The sequence below is a fragment of the Octopus sinensis genome, linkage group LG7 (assembly GCF_006345805.1).
Source record: "Octopus sinensis linkage group LG7, ASM634580v1, whole genome shotgun sequence".
In the NCBI taxonomy this organism is placed as follows: domain Eukaryota; kingdom Metazoa; phylum Mollusca; class Cephalopoda; order Octopoda; family Octopodidae; genus Octopus; species Octopus sinensis.
The window spans coordinates 69694844-69716185 of record NC_043003.1 but is presented as its reverse complement, the minus strand read 5'-3'; the positions used below and the strand labels follow the sequence as shown (position 1 = coordinate 69716185).

At 39.9% G+C, this 21342-nt stretch overlaps 1 protein-coding gene across 3 annotated transcripts in view; it reads left to right on the top strand.

Annotated features, from left to right (window-relative positions):
* LOC115214434 (doublecortin domain-containing protein 1-like) overlaps positions 1-21342 on the top strand; it is a 299436-nt gene that overhangs the window by 172058 nt on the left and 106036 nt on the right. For all 3 annotated transcript variants that reach the window (XM_036504819.1, XM_036504818.1, XM_036504820.1), the window contains 4 exons: positions 313-494; positions 1154-1280; positions 10559-10646; positions 20996-21081. In XM_036504819.1, coding sequence (XP_036360712.1) covers positions 313-494; positions 1154-1280; positions 10559-10646; positions 20996-21081 — 483 coding nt within the window. The remainder of the gene's footprint in view (positions 1-312; positions 495-1153; positions 1281-10558; positions 10647-20995; positions 21082-21342) is intronic.

Genomic DNA, 21342 nt, shown 5'->3' with positions numbered 1-21342 from the left:
ATGATGATGATGATGATGTTAAATGATGACAATAATGATGATGATGATGTTAAATGACGATGATGATGATGAAGACGACAACGGCAATGATGATGATGATGATGTTAAATGATGATGATGATGATGATGTTAAATGATGATGATGATGATGCTGATGATGTTAAATGACGATGATGTTGTTGATGATGATGTTAAATGATGATGATGATGGTGATGATGATGTTAAATGATGATGATGATGATGATGATGACTCCAACAGCTCATTTCCTTGTTACTTCTTCTGTGTAAAATGTTGCATAATCATTCTGCAGATCTATCCCGACCTATTTTTGACTTGGCTTGGTAATCAACTGCATGGTTCTAACGAAGAAGGCACTAATGAAGAGATTAATGACAACACCGACAGCATGGAGTCAGGCAACATAAAACCTGGACATAACATCTACCTGATTATCAGTGAGCCGTTACCAAGGAAACTAGGTGCATTACAGAGGTAGGTATCTTCTAAAATTAATTAATTCAATTACTTTACTAAATACTTTTACCATCTTGTTTTGCTGACCTCAGTTTACTCAGATGTAAAACAGGCACCAATTTCTCTTTAATTAGAAATGGTTTATTCTTCTCTGATTACTTCCTGCTTTTTCTTTTTTGTTTTTCTTCATTGTTGTCTTCTATGCAGTTTATTGTCATAAATATTCTGCTAACACCACCACCACTAATACCACCATCACTACCACTAACAACACTACCACTAACACCAATACTACTGACATCACTGCCACCATTAACACCACTATCACTGCCCCACTACCCCCACCTCTACAGACACCCCCACCACCACTACCACCCCCACCCCCACCACTAACACTACCAACACCACTACCACCACCACTACCAACATCAATGCTATATCAATGCCACCACCACAGTCACCACATCACCACTGCTGCCAACACAACCACCATCACCACCAGTATCACTAAACCATTGTACACTATCACCACACTGTCACACACTCACCACCACCACCACCACCACCACAATTGTCACACCACTACCATCACCACCAACACCATTCCCCCCTTGTCACTCTGTCGCCACTGTCACAATCACAGCATTATTATTATTATTGCTGTCTTGTTTCTCCAGGTGGGCAGTAAAGCAGGAAAGATTTGATAATCTTGGACAATGGAAACATACTCAGGTTATGAATCCTGAATGGAATAAACTTGCCTATTCTTGGCCAGTCTGCTGGGACACTGGAACTCTCAATGAGGTGAGATGTCTTCTGCTTACATTCAAATATTGTTGTGTGCCAAACCAAGGCAGCAAGCTGGCAGAATCATTAGCACGCCGGGCAAAATGCTTAGCAGTATTTCGTCTGTCTTTATGTTCTGAGTTCAAATTCCGCCAGGATCAACTTTACCTTTCATCCTTTCAGGGTCGATAAATTAAGTACCAGTTGCATACTGGGGTTGATCTAATTGACTGGCCCCCTCTCCAGAAATTTTGTGACTTGTGCCTAGAGTAGAAAAGAATATTTCATTTAAGGCAGCAAGCTGGCACAATCATTTGCACACCAGGCAAAATGCTCAGTGGTTTTATGTTCTGAGTTCAAATTCCACCGAGGTCGACTTTGCCTTTCATCCTTCCAAGGTTGATAAATTAAGTACCAGTTATGCACTGGGGGCAATGTAATCGACTTAATCCCAAATTTGAGGCCTTGTGCTTCCAGTAGAAAGGATTGTTGTGTGCCAAACCTCCAGGATTCTCAAAGATATACCCATTGGCTTCAGATAATTTACTAGAGTTCTCTGTTTACCTCTGGGGTTAACTAGCAAATAATATTAACCATAGAAACAGGTGTGATTGTGTGGTTAAGAAACTTGCTTAGCAACCATGTGATTTCAGGTTCACTTCCACTGCACAACACCTTGGGCAAGTGTCTTCTACTACAGTACCTTTTCAGTGAATTTGATTAATGGAAACTGTATGGAAGACCATTGTATGTGGGGGTGGGGTTTGTGTGTGTAAGTATGTGTATGTATATATATATTTATTTATAGTTGAAATTTATAGAGAAACAAAAGACGATGATAGGTGTATAAACAACAAGCAAGTGTATTTGTTTGATGTTTTGAGCCTATGCTCTTCAGCAGAAAGGAATAAGAGAAAATAAACAGCGAGTGAATGAAAAAAAATTGTAGATTTCAGCAGTCCAGCTTGGCAAATGACTGGGAAAAAAAGTTTGAAAGAAAGGGAGATAATAAAGTGCTGGTGATCCAAAGAGAAGGTGTGTGTGTGTGTGTGAATAGAGGCAAGTGAATCTGATGTGTGTAAGTGAGTGTGTATTTATATGTATGTATGCATATGTGCATGTGTGTGTGTGTGTGTCTTTATGCTTCTGTTTGTCCCTCATCACCACTTGGCAACTAGTGTTGGCTTGTTTATGTTTTCATAACTGTGTGGTTCAACAATAGAGATCAATAGAATTTGTACCTGACTTAAATAAGTACTGGGGTGGTGCTCCAGTATGGCTGCAGTTCTTATATTTATTTCCTCCCAAGCAGACTTAATTCCTTTAAAAGGGGCATAACTCAAGGTAAACTTAGACATTTCATAACCAGAGATTGGTCTATCTAAGTATTGGTCTCAATATATTTTGACCAGAACTCTCAAAGGCAGCATCTTCAGCATGGTTGCAGTCCAGCAAAAAAACAAAAACAAAAACAAAAAGAAACAAAGGCTGTGATGTTGTATAAGTCTATTAAAATATGATTTAGGTCTACGTATCAGGAATATTGTTGTTTGGATATCTCAGTTGCTATGGAAACATGATTGTGTCTTGGTGGTTTATAAATATTTATGAATCTTTTGCAGCATCTCAGGTATCAATAAAATTGTTGTTATCTTTGTTGGTGGCAACGGCCATACTGTCTCCCTCCTTCCCCTCATCATCATCACCATCACCACTATCATCATCATCATCATCATCAACATCATTATTGTCATCATCACCACCAACACCATCCTCTTCGTTGTCGTCGTCCTCCTTCTCCTCATCATCATCATCTCTTCCTCCTTTTCATCATCATTATCACCATCACCATCATCAACATCATTATCATTATCGTCATCATCATCATCACCCTCCTCTTCCTCCTCATTATCATCATCATCATTTCCACCATCATTCCCCTCCCCCTCCCCCTCCTCATCACCATCATCATCATCATCATCATCACCACCATCATCATCACCATCATCATCATCATCATCATCATCATCATCATCACCATCATCATCACCCTCCTCCTCCTCATCATTATCATTTCAACCATCATTCCCCTCCCTCCTCCTCCTCCCCATCACCATCATCATCATCACCATCATCATCACCATCATCATCCCCACCACCATCATCATCACCATCATCATCACCATCGTCACCATCATCATCACCATCATCATCCCCACCACCATCATCGTCACCATCATCATCATCAGCAACATCATCATCTTCATTATCCCCACCATTATTTCCCTCCTCCTCATCATCATAGTCATTACTGCTACCAGCCCGCCACCACTACTATTACAGCCACCATCACCATAGCCACCATTAGCATAGCAACCGTCACTATGGTGATAGAGACAATTTTGAAGGTCCACTTTGGGCAAATACTCATTCATCATCACCCTCCCCCCCAACTTTTCTCTTATCGGTTGTATGTATCAATATGTCATAAATATCATTATGTCATTGATCTCTCCCAATCAATAGTAATCAAATCCTTTACAAGCCATGATTTTGTTATAGGAGTGGTTGGAAGGGAGAGGAGGGGAGGTGGTCATATTTGGTTCTCATTAATGACTTTAATAAATATTCTGTGCATGCATGTGTGTGCACATGTGTGTGTGTGTGTGCACGTGCGTGTGTGTGTGTGTATGTGGATGTGTAGGTATGTGTGCTTGCATGTAGATTACCGGTTGCGGTTGACTGAATCAGTAAGGAAGAAATCCACAGTTTGTCTCCCATCCAACTGAGCTGTAAATAGGGAGGAGGAGGAAAAGGAGGACGTGGTGATGTTGTTCAGCTTCCCGTCGTTCATTGGTCAGCTTTGATTAATCACAGCTCACCTATGGTCAAAGGTTTTCCAGCCATGACCCTCCTGTCTTTTGTTTTTTTTTTTAAGCAGGAAACGCAAAACAACACTATCTGAAGCTGCATACTTTTTTTTTTCTGTTTTAAGATGGGGAGGTAAGATTTGAGAGAAGACGTGGCTACTGTTTCTAGCATGTTGGTTGACCAAGTAGAGTCTCCCTTGCTGCTTCCATAAACTGACAGGTATTCCGTGGACGGAAAGTTCATTGTTGCAAACTGAGGAAGCATTTCCTATGACTGGCTTCTAAGATTGATTTCAAATTTTGGCACAAGGCCAGCAACTTTGGCAGAGGGGACTAAGTCGATGACATCAACACTAGTGCTCAACAGGTATAAAAGGCAGAGTAGACATCAGTGGAATTTGAACTCAGAATGTCAAAACATACATATATGCCACTAAGCATTTTGCCTGATGACCCAGGAAGACATGGGATGAGGTGGTGAAGCATGACCTTCGAACGTTGGGCCTCACAGAGGCAATAACAAAAGACAGAGACCTTTGGAGGTATGCTGTGACTGAGAATACCCGGCAAATAAAGTGAGTTCACAGCTGTAACCTACACCAGTGTCGCATAACCAGCCCACTCAAAAGTACTTTGTTTCGTAGGGTGACATGCTGTGCTTGAGGAGACGTATTGAGTCAAGTACATCAACATCAATATCAAAATCAAATCAAATGGAAATTGTAGTTGTGAGCCCCATGCCAGTAGCATGTAAAAAGCACCATCCGAATATGGCAGATGCCAGTGCCGCCTTGACTGGCTTCCGTGCTGGCGGCACGTAAAAAACACCATCGAATCGCAGTCGATGGTAGCTCCTCTGGCTCCTTGTGCCAATGGCACATAAAAAGCACCCACTACACTCTCGGAGTGGTTGGCATTAGGAAAGGCATCCAGATGTAGAAACACTGCCAGATCAGATTGGGGCCTGGTGCAGCATCCTGGCTTCCTAGATCCCATTTGAACCATCCAACCCATGCCAGCATGGAAAACAGACATTAAACGATGATGATAAGCTAATAATTCTGCCAGCTTCTTCCCTTTGCTGGCTTCCAATATCGACACTGATTTTGATGTTGTTGTTGTTGTAGCAAGTCATCAACATAATCCTTTTGATGCCAACTTTTCCATGCTTGCATGAGTCAAATAGAATTTCTTGAGGCAGATTTTGAGGCAGACACAACCATACACTCATGCACAGGCTCATGTTTTTGTGTGTGTGTGTGTGTATCATTATCATCACCATTTAACGTTCACTTTCCATGCTGGCATGGGTTAGACAGTTTGACTGAAACTGGTTAGCTGGAGAGTAGCATCAAGCTCCAATCTGATTTCGTTTGGTTTCCATGGCTGGATGCCCTTTCTAACACCAACCACTCCAAGAATGTAACAGGTGCTTCTTTCATGCCACCAGCATAGATGCTAGTTGTGTGAAACTGGTATCACTCACAAGTATGCTTTCACTTGGATTTATGGGTCTTCTCAAGCACAGCGTCTCACCAAAGGTCACAGTCAGTTATCATTGGTACCTTTTATGTGCCACTGGCACAGGTGCCGCTTATGTAACACTGCCATTGGCCACGACTACGGTTTAACTTAGATTGATGAGTCTTCTCAAGCACAGCATATCGCCAAAGGTTTCGGTCACTTGCCATTGCCTCCTTGAGGCCCAATATATATATACATATATAAAACAGTCAACAAATTATGAGTGAGTTATCTTCTTTTGGTATTTTGTCCTGGTCTTTTCTCTCGTGTGTTTATATATTTTTCACTCATTGTCTCATTATAACCTTTTCATCATCACCTCCTCCAATGCCTCCTCCCCTCTGAAAAGTTTATGTCTTGCAAGTACTTGGTGACCCTGTCAGTGCAGGTGTCACTTAAAAGCACCCAGTCCACACTGTAAAGAGGTTGGGATTTAGAAGGGCATCCAGCTGTAAAAACCCTGCCAAAATAGTCACAGAAGTCTGGTACAGGCTTTGGTTTGGCCGGCTCATGTGGTACCGACCCACCCATGCTAGCATGGAACACAAACGTTGATGATGATGATGACGGTGACGTCCTGTACTTAATGTGTATTTGTAATTTATATATATATATCTGATCTAGAAACTTTGCCAGATCAGATTGGAGCCTGGTGCAGCCTTCTGGCTTGCTAGCCCTCACAGTCAAACCGTCCAACTCATGGAAAGCGGATGTTAAATGACGATGATGATGACGATGAGGATGATATATATTTGAAAGTCTGTGAGAATTACAGTTTTGAAGTGTAAAGATGATTTTTATTAAAAAATTGTTTTTTTTTAAAAATGTTATGAAATCTTTTATCAGGAAGTTAATAACCAATTTTGGGAAGAAATTTTCTTCTTGTCTGCGAGTGCTTTCAATTAACCTTTGCAAACACAATCATCATCAGCTTTATCTTATATTTGAGAATTTATTTTCTTTGCTGAACACTTCTTTATGGTGATGCTGTTGAAGACCCTGTAGACCAATTCTTGCACAGAAGAGACAATGGCATTGACAGCATGGCAATGTTGGTGGAGGACGAGGTTGATTTTTTTTAGCTTTTCTCTCCTGTCATTTGGTTTCTTTGTTTTCTCTTTTGGTGGCTTTCAAGTTTTTGGTTCCAATGGTGATGGAACACCTCCACTTGGTACAGTCTCAGGTTTGTTTTTCAAATGATTCAGGTTCAGTTCCAGTAGCTTTCAGTGTCGCTTTGAGTTGACCCTTGTATCTTCAAAGAGAGCAACTCTGTGGTCTTTTTTCCTGAAGTGAGCTCACATAATAAGACTTAAAGCACATGGCTTGGTGGTTAGGGTGTTGGATTCATGACTGTAAGACTAGTTTCAATTCCTGGACTGGGCAATGCATTGTGGTCTTGAGTAAAACACATCATTTCACATTGCTTCAGTCCATCCTCAGCTGACCAAAGGGAGTTACCCTGCAAAGGACTGGCATCCCATCCAGGCTGGGAATATATATGCCATGGAAACCCGAAAACCAGTCCTATGAGTCCATATCACTCAAGAAAGACCTTTCTCTTTGTATACTCATTGGGCTTCTTTCAGTTTCCGTCTATCAAATCCACTCACAAGCCTTTGGTCAGCCCAGGTTTGTTGTTGAAGTCACTTACTCAAGGTGGCATGTGGTGGGACCGAACCCAAAACCATTTGATTGGGAAACAAACTTCTTAACCATGCCGCAACACCCGTGTCTCTGTACGTCTGAATAATCCCCTAAATCATAGTAATATCTTTTCCTTGTTTCAGTCATTAGACTACGGCCATGCTGGAGCACTGCTATGAAAAATTTTAGTTGAAAAAATAAACTCCTGGACTTAGTTTCATTAAGTCTATCAGTCTCTTTTGCTGAACTGCTAAGTTATGGGAACATAAACACACCAACACCAGTTGTCAAGTGGTAGTGGGGGTGAGGGGGGGCAATCATAGATACACACACACACATACACATACACACACTACTGATGAGCTTATTTCAGTTTCCATCTACCAAATCCATTCACAAGGCTTTGGTTAGCCCAGGGCTACAGTAGAAGACACTTGCCCAAGATACCATGTTATGGGACTGAACCTGGAACCACGTGGTTGGGAAGCAAGCTTCTTACCACGCAGCTATGCCTGTTATTTCTGTTTTTATACCAGGTTCTAATAAAAATAATTTAACATTAAACTGAAGAATTACTCGACACTTTTTTGTAGAGTGTTTATTATTCTTTTACAAGAAGAGGGCTGACAGTGACTTTGAAGCCTTGGTCTGCTTGCTGCACACACACACACACACACACATAGCATGCTTCTTTCAGTTTCATCTACCAAATCCACTCACAAGGCTTTGGTCAACCCGAGGCTACAGTAGAGGCCACTTACCCAAGATGCCATGCGGCAGGACTGAACCTGGAACCATGTGGTTGGGAAACAAACTTCTTACCACCCAGCCATGCCATACACATTTACTTCAAATAAAACAATGATATTTTTCTGATGTTTGTCAAATGAAATATGTTAAAAAAATGAGAAGAGAAAAAAACTCATTCTAAATTAAAATGTAATTCAAAATAGTAATTGGTCTTTGGTATTTTTATATAGTTGTTTGTTTTTGTGGTGAGATGTCTGAGAGTTGGATATTTACATAAATAACAGAACTTGGCACTTTGGGTGAGAGACTTCTGTTATAGCTACAGGCTGACCGAAACCTTGACGGGGACATTGGAGGTCAAGGAAAGAGACACTGGACAAAGCCTGTTGTGTGTGTGTGTGTGTGTGTGCACATGTATGTATGTGCATGCATATGTGTGTGCATGTGTGTGTACATGTGTGTGTATGTGTGTGTGCATGCATGTGAGTGTGTGCGTGTATGTGTGTATGTGTGTGTGCATGTATGAGTATGTGTGTGAGTGTGTGTGCATGTATGAGTATGTGTGTGAGTGTGTGTGCATGTATGAGTATGTGTGTGAGTGTGTGTGCATGTATGTGTGTGCATGCATGTGTGTGTGTTCATGAGTGTACATGCATGTGTATGTATGTGTGTGTGCATGCGTGCCTGTGTGTTTATGTGTGTGTGTTCATGTGTGTGTGTGCATGCATGTGAGTGTATGTGCGTGTGCACATGCATGTGTGTGCTTGTGTGTGTGTGTGTTGTCTCTCCATGATTCAACATCACATGCTAGTTGTAAAACGAGTATCATAGACAAGGCACAGGAGTGGCTGTGTGGTAGGAAGCTGGTTTCCCATCCACACGGTTCCAGTTTCAATCCATACCGTGTCTCATCTTGGACAAGTGTCTTTTACTATAGCCCTGGGCCAACCAAAGCCTTGTGAGTGGATTTGGTAGATGGAAACTAAAAGAAGCCCATTGTATACATGTGTCTGTGTTTGTCCCCCACCATTGCTTGACAACTGGTGTTGGTCTGTTTGCATCCCTGTAAGTAAGTGGTGTGGCAAAAGAAACTGATAGAATAAGTACTAGGCCTGAAATAAAAAGCTACTGGGAATCGATTAATTTGACTAAACTTCTTCAGGGTGTTGCCCCAGCATGGCCGCAATCTAATGACTGAAACAAGTAAAAGATACAAGATATATGTATGTGTGAAACTCTGTGTGTGTCTGTGTGTAGCAGGCAGTTTGTATGTATGTATGTATATCTCTTTTACTCTTTTACTTGTTTCAGTCATTTGACTGTGGCCATGCTGGAGCACCACCTTTAGTCAAGCAAATCGACCCCAGGACTTATTCTTTGTAAGCCTAGTACTTATTCTATTGGTCTCTTTTGCCGAACCGCTAAGTTACGGGGATGGAAAAACACCAGCATCGGTTGTCAAGCAATGTTGGGGAGACAAACACAGACACAGAAATGTATTCACACACACATACATATATATATATATATAAAGTTAATTCAAACATGAAAACACGAAGAGAAAACACAACAACGCGACAACGTGGAACAAGTATAGTATTATTGGACGCTCAGGAAAGAAAGAAAGAAGGAGGGTTTAATGTTTCGAGCAGAGCTCTTTGTCAGAAACAGGAAAATGAAAGATCCAAAGAAGGGATGTATATGTGTGTGTATGTATATATACATATATACGACGGGTTTCTTTCAGTTTAGTCTACCAAATCCACTCACAAGGCTTTGGTCGGCCCGAGGTTATAGTAGAAGACACCTGCCCAAGGTGCCACGCAGTGGGACTGAACCCAGAACCATGTAGTTCGTAAGCAAGCTACTTACCACACAGCCACTCCTATGCCTATATATATATATATATATATATATAACATAAGGGGCATCAGCCATCTGAATGTGGCTAGGGACAGGGCGGGGTGGTGGGGGTGTTACTGATGCATTTAGCCCCAGGCGATCATCGACGTCACCAGGAGGGCTGACACCATCTCGGTGTCCTCTAGCTTGCAAAGGGAGATCATTCCCCGAAGATACAGATACTACATACGGACCAGGTTTCGAGGTAATTGCCTCTTATCAACGCATGGTAAGCACCGTTCTCCGACGAATGACTCTCTCTACAGGCCATATATATAAGGATTTTCACAGTAAACACAGTCACTGATGTAGAAAAACCGTTCGAAAACAATAATAAATCTCTAAACGAGATATAAACAGTAACTGCTCTCTCTTTCTCTATATATATATATATATTTGTGTGTGTATGCAAGGTGATTGGACATATAGTAAAGAACCTTGGTAGAGAACCTTTAGTAAACCTTGAAACATTCTCAGCTTCATCTTGACATACATTTCCAAATATTTCTCTGAAAAATACTTATTTCATTTACTGCTTTATCTTCACCTAGTTTAGCTTTCTCTAAAAATAGCCATTTTGTTTTTATTTCTTTCTTTGTTCACCAGAAATATGACTGGCCAATGGAAGGTTATCTTATACCGAATGCACCTCCACTATCAAAGAACAGCAAAAACAACAACAAATTGTCAGGAAGTAAGTCCTCTTTTAGTTCTCTTATGTTGATTGAATCTATAATTAGATGACTCATTAGAGGCAAGCTTTCCTGAGGTTTGAAGTGCCCACATCGCTCAAGTGCATTGCGTTTGCTTATATCTATCTGTCTGTCTGTCTATCTATCTATCTATCTATCTATCTATCTATCTATCTATCTATCTATTTACCTATATCTCTATCTATCTACCTATCTACCTACCTCTCTATCTATCTATCTATCTATCTATCTATCTATCTATCTATCTATCTATCTATCTATCTATCTATCTACCTACCTACCTATCTATCTATCTACCTATCTATCTGTCTATCTCCCTATCTCTCTATCTATCTACCTATCTACCTTCCTCTCTATCTATCTATCTATTTATCTATCTATCTACCTACCTACCTACTTATCTATCTCTCTACCTACCTACCTACCTACCTACCTACCTACCTACCTACCTACCTATCTATCTATCATCTATCTATCTATCTATCTGTCTATCTTTCCTTCTGTCTATACATACATACATATACACACACATTTATATGCATACATACTTGCATACATACATACATACATACATACATACATACATGCACACACACACCTATATATACAAAGTATGGCTGAACTTGGGTTCTTCAGGGAGAATGCAAATTCTTAATTCACACACTACAAATTTTCGCGATATCTGGGACTACAAAAATCTGCAAGACCTTCCAAACATTTAATGGATTTATGAACAAAACAAGATGCTTTCCTTCGCAACCTTGCTACAAAGTAGGAGGCTGGTCAAAATTTATTCTTTAAGTTAAAAAGAGAACACACACATGCACATACACACACACACACACACACACACACACACACACACACACACACACACACACACAGATACACACACAGATACACTTGCACAAAAGTTGTCTGAGTGGAAGCCAACCAATCTCATTCCAAGGTTGAGTGGTTGAAGTTTCAAATGGAATTTATCCATTCCATTGTTAACAGAAATCATGATGTTTGCAGACATAGCAATGCTGCTGCTCCTACTGCTACTGCTGCTGCCGCTGCTGTGGTGGCGGCGGGGGAAGTCTTTGTTTCATTGCAAACTGCTATTATCAATGTAAACAATTAGTAGATGGATTTTTTGAATATTTAACGAAGGATCATCAGAAAGCACATGTGGTAAAAATTTATCATCATCACCAACATCATATGTCACCACCATCACCACCGCCACCATCATCATCATCATCATCATCACCATCATTGTCACAACCACCACTATCATCATCTTTATTACCATTATCATCATTATCACCATCATCGTTGTCACTATCACCACCACCACCACCATCAGTATTATTTTCATCACCTTTATCACAGTATTTCCCCATGGCTAGACATGTTTTCTCAGAAAACTGGAAATGAATGACACTGCTTGTATCACAGTGAAACTCATTTACAATTAAAATGTGAAGTCAAAACAAGAAAACACAACCATGCACACACTCGTGGCACATAAAAAGCACCATCCGAACGTGGCCGATGCCAGCGCCGCCTTGACTGGCTTCTGTGCCGGTGGCACATAAAAAGCACCAAACGAATGTGGCCGATGCCAGCCCCGCCTTGGCTGGCTTCCGTGCCGGTGGCACGTTAAAAGCACCAACCGATCATGGCCGATGCCAGAGCCCCCTGGCACCTGTGCAGGTGGCACGTTAAAAGCACCCACTACACTCGCGGAGTGGTTGGCGTTAGGAAGGGCATCCAGCTGTAGAAACACTGCCAGATCAGACTGGAGCCTGGTGCAGGCCCTGGCTTCCCAGACCCCGGTTGAACCGTCCAACCCGTGCTAGCGCGGAAAACGGACGTTAAACGATGATGATGATGATGATGATACACATACATGCATATCATCATCATTTAACGTCCGTTTTCCACACTAGCATGGGTTGGACGGTTCGACTGGGGTCTGGTAAGCCATGGAGGCTGCACAAGGCTCTAGTCTGATTTGGCAGTGTTTCTACAGCTGGATGTCCTTCCTAACACCAACCACTCCGTGAGTGTAGTGGCTGCTTTTTCGTGCCACTGGAACGAGAGCCAGTCAGACAGTACTGGCAACAGCCACGCTCAAATGATGTTTTTTTACATGCCACCTGCACAGGAGCCAGTCCACTGGCACTGGCAATGACCTCACTCAATGGTCTTCTTAGGGCTTCACTAGCACAGATGCCAGTCATCGAATTTGATTTCGATTTCACCTGCCTCAACAGATCTTCGCAAGCACAGTTTAGTGTCCAATGAAGGAAAGGTACGCATAAGTGGGCTGGTTACACTCCTGGCATAGGTGACAGTTTATGGTCTCACTTGGCTGGATCTTCTCAAGCACAGCATATTTCCAAAGGTCTTGGTCACTAGTCATTGCTTCGGTGAGGCCTAATGTTGGAAGGTCGTGCTTCACCACCTCATTCCTACCTATGCCTTTTCTAAATACATGCATATATATATATATATATATATATATACACACATGCATATATATATATATATATATATATATCAAAATAAACAACAGGATATCAAGAAGTGTTGCAGTATGACTGTCTCAAGTGGCTCCATTTAATTGAACAATGCAATCATTACATCAATTTAAATGCAGTGCCATCTTCAGCTGCACAAATAAATAAGTAGAATTTTAACCAGCTGGACACATTAATATAATTTTTCTCAAATGTTTTAACTGAACAAGATGGAAGAAATTCATGTTGTCACTATGGTAGCTATGAATAGACTACACTTCCATGAAGCCTATTGGGGGTCATAATATTTTAAGGGATTGTAATTCATTTCCAATTCATTTATCTCTTTATCAACTACTAAATCTTAGACTAGAAGACTGTCTATTTTAAATAAAGGACAAGAGTGAGTTGACAGCTAATGGCTAGGTATGGTCATAAATATTGTCATATGTATCCCGTTTCCTCAGGGAGGAAAAAGACATTAGGAGTAGTCAACTGGATATAAGTGACTGGCTATAAAAAGAGGCTGGGTGGAGTAAAACTTTAAATCATAATATTAATTACCAGTTAAAGGGGGCAATATGTTAAGAAACTTAAGATGTTAATACAGAGGAATTTGATTTCGATTTCACCTGCCTCAACAGATCTTCGCAAGCACAGTTTAGTGTCCAATGAAGGAAAGGTACGCATAAGTGGGCTGGCTACACTCCTGGCATAGGTGACAGTTTATGGTCTCACTTGGCTGGATCTTCTCAAGCACAGCATACTTCCAAAGGTCTCGGTCACTAGTCATTGCTTCGGTGAGGCCTAATGTTGGAAGGTCGTGCTTCACCACCTCATTCCTACCTATGCCTTTTCTAAATACATGCATATATATATATATATATATAATATATATATATATATATATATATATGTACACACATGCATATATATATATATATATCAAAATAAACAACAGGATATCAAGAAGTGATGCAGTATGACTGTCTCAAGTGGCTCCATTTAATTGAACAATGCAATCATTACATCAATTTAAATGCAGTGCCATCTTCAGCTGCACAAATAAATAAGTAGAATTTTAACCAGCTGGACACATTAATATAATTTTTCTCAAATGTTTTAACTGAACAAGATGGAAGAAATTCATGTTGTCACTATGGTAGCTATGAATAGACTACACTTCCATGAAGCCTATTGGGGGTCATAATATTTTAAGGGATTGTAATTCATTTCCAATTCATTTATCTCTTTATCAACTACTAAATCTTAGACTAGAAGACTGTCTATTTTAAATAAAGGACAAGAGTGAGTTGACAGCTAATGGCTAGGTATGGTCATAAATATTGTCATATGTATCCCATTTCCTCAGGGAGGAAAGAAGACATTAGGAGTAGTCAACTGGATATAAGTGACTGGCTATAAAAAAAGGCTGGGTGGAGTAAAACTTTAAATCATAATGTTAATTACCAGTTAAAGGGGACAATATGTTAAGAAACTTAAGATGTTAATACAGAGGAAATTTTATCTTGGGACACTATGGGTGACGGTTTATATATATATATGTATGTATGTATGTATGTATATGTATATGTATATAAATAAGAGACCACTAAGTGGATCCCTTGTATGCTAAAAAAATAGAAGTCAAACTGTCCTACTATGAAATCTGTGTTCTCAAATTAGCAAGACATTAGATGTTTACGAGCTAGACAAATGAAAAGAAAGAAATATAGCACTTAATTCAATACCTTAAGGTTTCCACATGAACAATTTAATAATTGTCTATGTTTTCTCAGTGAAATCTGTGCTGACACAACAATAGAACTGGACACCACCCGTCTCCGTGAGAGGATATGCATGTATAAAGTTCCAATATCATGCATTTGATTCAAATGCCCTCATTCAAGTGCGCTAAGCCAGAAAATAACTGCAATGAATCAACTGCTAATTTGAGAACATAGATTTCGTGGTAGGACAGTTTGATGTCTGTTTTTAGCATACAAGGAATCCACTTAGTGGTCTCTCCTCATATATATATTTAAATATAATTCACGGTCCTTGGATGTTCTTTAAGTATGCTGACCAGTTGTTGAAATTGATATTATTTAAGAATATTAATTTCTATCTCATATATATATATATATATATATCATCATCATCATCATCATCATCGTTTAACGTCCGTTCTCCATGCTAGCATGGGTTGGACGGTTCTACCGGGGATCTGGGAAGCCAGAAGGCTGCACCAGGTCTTATCTGGCAATGTTTCTACAGCTGGATGCCCTTCCTAACGCCAAACAAGAAAGCACAAAAATAACACAACAACGATATATTTATATGTATATTTATGTATGTATGTATGTATATATATATATATATATATATATATATATATATATATATATATTTAATAATAATAATAATAATAATAATAATAATAAATGCCCTGATGCAGTACCAGGCAGTGGCTCTCATGGCTTCTGATCTTAACTGATTGGAAGTGTTATCATGTACATTGTTTTGTCTTGGTATAAAAGATGGGCTACAGCAAATATTCTGCTCAATACCACAGATTTGCTTGTCAGTTGTTTGACCTTAACCAGTTGAGCATGTCTCTTAGTGGCTGACGATATGTGCATCTCTGACCACGAGCAGAAGTAGTGGGGGAGCATCATAGCCATGTGTTGAGAGGGATTCTTTGGGGTTTGAATAGTTCACCTCTGGAAACATGGGTGGTTCTTTCAACATCCTTAAACAACCCTTATTCAGGGACCGTTTGAGCGGGATGGGCTACTCAACCTGAAGAAAATTCTAACTGGGCCCCACCTGCAAGGTCATGTGCTGTTTATCTTGATATGAGATCACCATGTCGCGCACATATGGTTGTGATGCATGTGCCTGGTGTACCTTTATCAGACGGGTAGTCATGATGGGTATATTGGGCTTCGTATATTTTACCCCAGTGTCACTTTGATGGCATGAACTGCTCTCTCACTCAATAATAATAATAATAATATATAACAAACGAAGAATGAGATCTCGATATTAGAGAAATAGAGGATTATTTACATATGTTATTATTTAAAACAAACAGTAAAAGGTTGTCATTATAGTACTCGGAGTTTCGAATGACAGAGCAAGGAGCTACGATATCTTCTTGTTGGCTATTAAATTCAGAGTAATCAGAACCACACAAACACACACATGCATGTGTACATATGTACACACACACATGCATACACTCATGCACGCATACACACACATACACATGCACGCACACACACATACACATGCACACACATATATACACATACATAGCTGCTGACAATGTATCATAGCTCTTTGCGCCGACATTCAAAACTCCGAGTACTATAATGACAACCTTTTACTGTTTGTTCTAAATTATAACACACACACACACACACACACACACACACACACTGATGTTGATTATGCGTGTGTGCATGTGTGTGTGTGCATGCGTGTGTGTGTGCGTGCATGTGTACATGCGTGTGTGTGCATGGGCACATATGTGTATGTATGTGTACGTATGTGCATGTGTGTGTGTGCATGTATGTGTGTGCATGTGTGTGAGCATGAGTGTGCATTATGTGTATGTACGTGCGTGCACATGTATGTATGCATGTGTGTGTGCATGTGCATGTATGTGCATGTGGACATACGTGTGTATGTATGTGTGTGTGCATTGTGTATGTACATGTATGCACATGCATGTGTGTGTGTTTATGTATGTGTATGTGTGTACGTGTATGCATGTGTGTGTGTGTGTGCATGCACACGTATGTGTATGGTTCTGATTACTCTGAAGTTAAACGGGACCCAACTAAATTGAAATCCCAATTCAATACCTCAGTTGTTGAGTCTGTCTGTTCTCCCAGGGAATTCAAATCCCCAAATTAGAAGAAGGCTAAAATATATATCATTAAGTAGAATTAATTAAACACTTTGTTCCAATATTGTATGAAAGCCTAGGGAAATTAATTATATTGAAAATTGGCAGATATTTAATATTGGGAACTAATTGTCGCTTCTAAATAATTGATTGGTTGCCTCTTATGTTTGAAACAGAACTGGTACTAATCAGCAGGAGCACAAACAAGAACAACAACAGCAACAACAACACCCTCAATATCAACAATATTTCATTATTAGAACCTGCAAGATATGCTCTGCTTATTAATGCAACAGTCAAATTTTCAAAATTAGAAATATATTACATTTTTTTGAAGATGTATGATGTGTGCATGCATGTCTGTATAGCTGCAGCATAATCTTCATCATCGCCATCATCTTTTAATATCTGGTTTTCCATGCTGGCATGGGTTGGATGGTTTGACAGGATCTGGCAAGTCAGAGGGCTGCACTAAGCTCCAGCTGTTTGTTTTGGCATAGTTTCTATAGATGGATGCCCTTCCTTAATGTTAACCACTTTACAGAGTGTACTTGGTGCTTTTGATGTGGCACCAGCCCCAGTGCTTTTTACATGGCACCATCACCAGTGCTTTTCATGTGGCACCAGCACCATTGCTTTTTACATGGCACCATCGCCAGTCCCTTTTGTGTGGTACCACCAAGAGGGTCACCAAGTAGCTTGCAAGACAAAAGACCTCACAGCTGAGAGAGAAAATGAAACCATGAGAGATGGCTGTGTACCAAACAAGAGGTTGGAGCAGTCATGGACAAACTATGGCCCACAATGCTTTCTGAATGGCCTACCTAATTTCACAAGGAAAACATCATCATCATCATCGCTTAATGTCTGCTTTCCATGCTGGCATGGGTTGGACAGTTTGACTGAGGTCTGGCAAGCCAAGAGGCTGCACCAAGCTCCAATCTGATTTGGCAAGGTTTCTACTGCTGGATACCCTTGCTAATGCCAACCACTCCAAAAGTGTAGTGGGTGATTTTTATGTGCCACTGGCACGGGGCCAGTCAGGTGGCACTGGCATAGACTACGCTCAAGGCGGCTCTGTTTTCTTTGTTCGTTCTTGTTTGTTCACTCACTCACACACACATACACACATGCACACTCTTTTTCTCTCTCTTTCTCTCTCTCTGTCTTACTCTTTTTCTCTCTCTCTCTCACTCAAACAGGTTGTAGGAAGCTTGTGTCAAAGAGCAATAATTTTTACCAGCCTGACTTACCTCCCTTATTAATGCCTTTTGCATTGTGGGTACCCATCTTTTTTTCTATTTTTTTTTAATGTATGCTCCAATGTAAATCAACACATGCAGCCCACTTGATGGTGAAGCATGTCTCATGCAGCCCACTTGATGGTGGGCCATGTCTCATGTAGCCCACATCTCAAAAAAGGTTACCCATGCCTGGTTTAGAATATGATAGAGGAATACAGATAGGTATCTTACTATGGTATAGGTACTTGGCTTCCCCACTCATATGGGGAAGGAGTAGAAGGGGAGGGACAGTTAGAGTGAGAGAGAGAAAGAGATGGTGTGTTGGAGCCTACCTACAGGGAAGAGTGGGGAGTAAGTATAAGTAGTACAGAGGGGGAATGAGGGAGATGATCCATAAGTGTGAGGGGAGATGTTTAGAGATTGGGAAGGCGATATGCATGTTTAGCAATGGTGAGACTAAACTGTAAAGAGGTTTGTGTCAAGGGGTTCCACCTGTTGTAAAACAAATCTATTCTGAAATATACTGACAGTTTGAATAAGAAGGCAGTGAACTTGGGTTTTTATTTGCTTACAACTCGACCAGTTTTTGAAAACAATATACACACTTTAATTTATACTTATTCAGTAAGATACAAACATACACTATTAATATTCAGCACAAGTCGACATATTCAAACAAAAGAAGAGTCAACATATTTAAACAAATCAACCAATACATTCACCTGATTAATATTGAATTCACTCATTTTTACTTTCCGTTTAATATTCAAATAACATTTTATTATAATTTAAATGCACAAAGTCAGATGAAATGGGTTTAAATTCTATGGCTATTTTAGCTAATCAAACGGCAGTATCTGGGAATTATATAAAACTCATCAGAAAGACTTTCGACAATCTACATAATTACATAAAATCACAACAGATGCCAAAGAAGGGATAAATTCTCTCTCTCTTTCTCTCTCTCTCTCTCTTTTTCCTCTCCCTCTTGCAATAAAGATGTCCAGTTTTCTCTATTGGTATATGTGTGACAGAGTAGGAAGGAGCAAGATGACTAGTGAGACTCTGTAAGATTGTCTTCCAACTCATGCTCTCTCTCTCTCTCTCTCCCCCTCTCCCTCCCTCTCTCCCTATCTCCCCTATTCCTGCAGCCTACACGTTATCTCTCTTTTTCCGGGTATTATGGCTAAAATATGCAATGCGATACACCATTTCATAGTACTGGTATATTCTACAAAATGAGAAAGTCACAATTATTGTTTCATCTTTCAGATGCGTACAAAAGTAAATAATTTTACATAGATGGAATGATTAGAGGAGGTCTTTGTGTCATTTTAAGACCAAAACCAGCTCCCTAACTTCATTCCTTGCCAAGATATCGCATTCTGAAAGTCGCAAAACTTTGACTGCATTTTTCTTCATTTTTAAGTTGTGGCGCTTATGATGGTCTATATATATATATCATCATCATCATCATTTAACGTCCGTTTTCCATGCTGGCATGAGTTGGACGGTTCAACTGGGGTCTAGGAAGCCAAATTGAACCGTCCAACCCATGCCAGCATGGAAAACAGACGTTAAACGATGATGATGATGATGATGATGATATATATATATATATAGACCATCATAAGCGCCACAACTTAAAAATCAAGAAATATATATATATATAGGTGCAAGCATGGCTGTGTGGTAAGAAGCTTGCTTTCTGACCACATGGTTCTGGGTTCAGTCCCACTGCATGGTACCTTGGGCAAGTGTCTTCTACGATAGCCTCAGGCTGACCAAAATCTTGTGAGTGTATTTGGTAGATGGAAACTGAGAGAAGCCTGTCATATATATATATCACCATCATCATATATATATGTATATATCTATGTGTGTGTGTCTGTGTTTGTGTTTGTGTTTGCCCCCTGCCACCACCACCACCATCATGGCTTGACAACCAGTGTTGGTGTGTTTCTGTCTCCATAACTTAGTGGTTCGGCAAAAGATACTGATAGAATAAGTGCTAGGACTTAAAAAACATTTATTGCAGTGTTCCTTCAGTTTTTTTTATGAAAGAACTCAGAAGGTTTGGTTTCCAACCAGGCCTTTCATGATACCCTTAAAGCCAGGAACTTTTCAAGCATCCCCTTGTATATACACATGTTATTATTTAAAACAGTTTGATTACCCTTTAACAACTTAAAGAGTTTCACAGGTTTCTAACAGAAACCTTGCTCTTTCCGGCTTAGATTACTGAATTAAGAAAATCAGGAAGTCCAAGATGGCTGCTGGAAAATGGACTGCTATGGATCAAAGTGGGTCATATGGTGTATGTATATATATGCGTGTGTTTGTGTGTTCCCTATTCTAGTTATCACATGATTGTCGTAAATGAGCATCACCATCATACAAGTGGGGTTGTTCATTTTCTGTCTTCCGTGAATATCTTGTCTAGCCATGGGAAAATATTATTACTTTGCATGGAAATTGACAAAGGTTGGTGACAGGAAAGGCATGCAGCTGTAGACAACCTGCATCGACAATATCCATCTAACCCATGCAAGTATGGAAAGGTAGATGTTAAACACTGATCCTGATGATGATGATAATGATGATGTGCTTGTATTTATTAACACAGCAATTACTTTTGGGTTTATTTTGTGTATTTTCAGTGGCGCCAATCCGATTAATGGTTCTGAAAAATGGTGAAAGGAACTTATCAAAGGCTGTACCAGTTGTTGGACCAAACGTTATCAATGTAAGAGAGACAAATTAGGAAAAGAAATTATTGTTAATTTAAAAACAAAACAAAACAAAACAAAGCATTGATTTGTTGTTTTGTCTGAAATGTTATTTAAACTAACGAAGGTGTAAACAAGATGGGAAAAGAAAACAAGTTGCAAAATATTGGTTTCTTTATTTTTATATTTATTTATGTTTATGTGAATAACCTTTGGAACAGGAATGATTCTTGGTGCTCAGCTCTTATGTAATAATGCATACCATGGCAGCGGTGGTG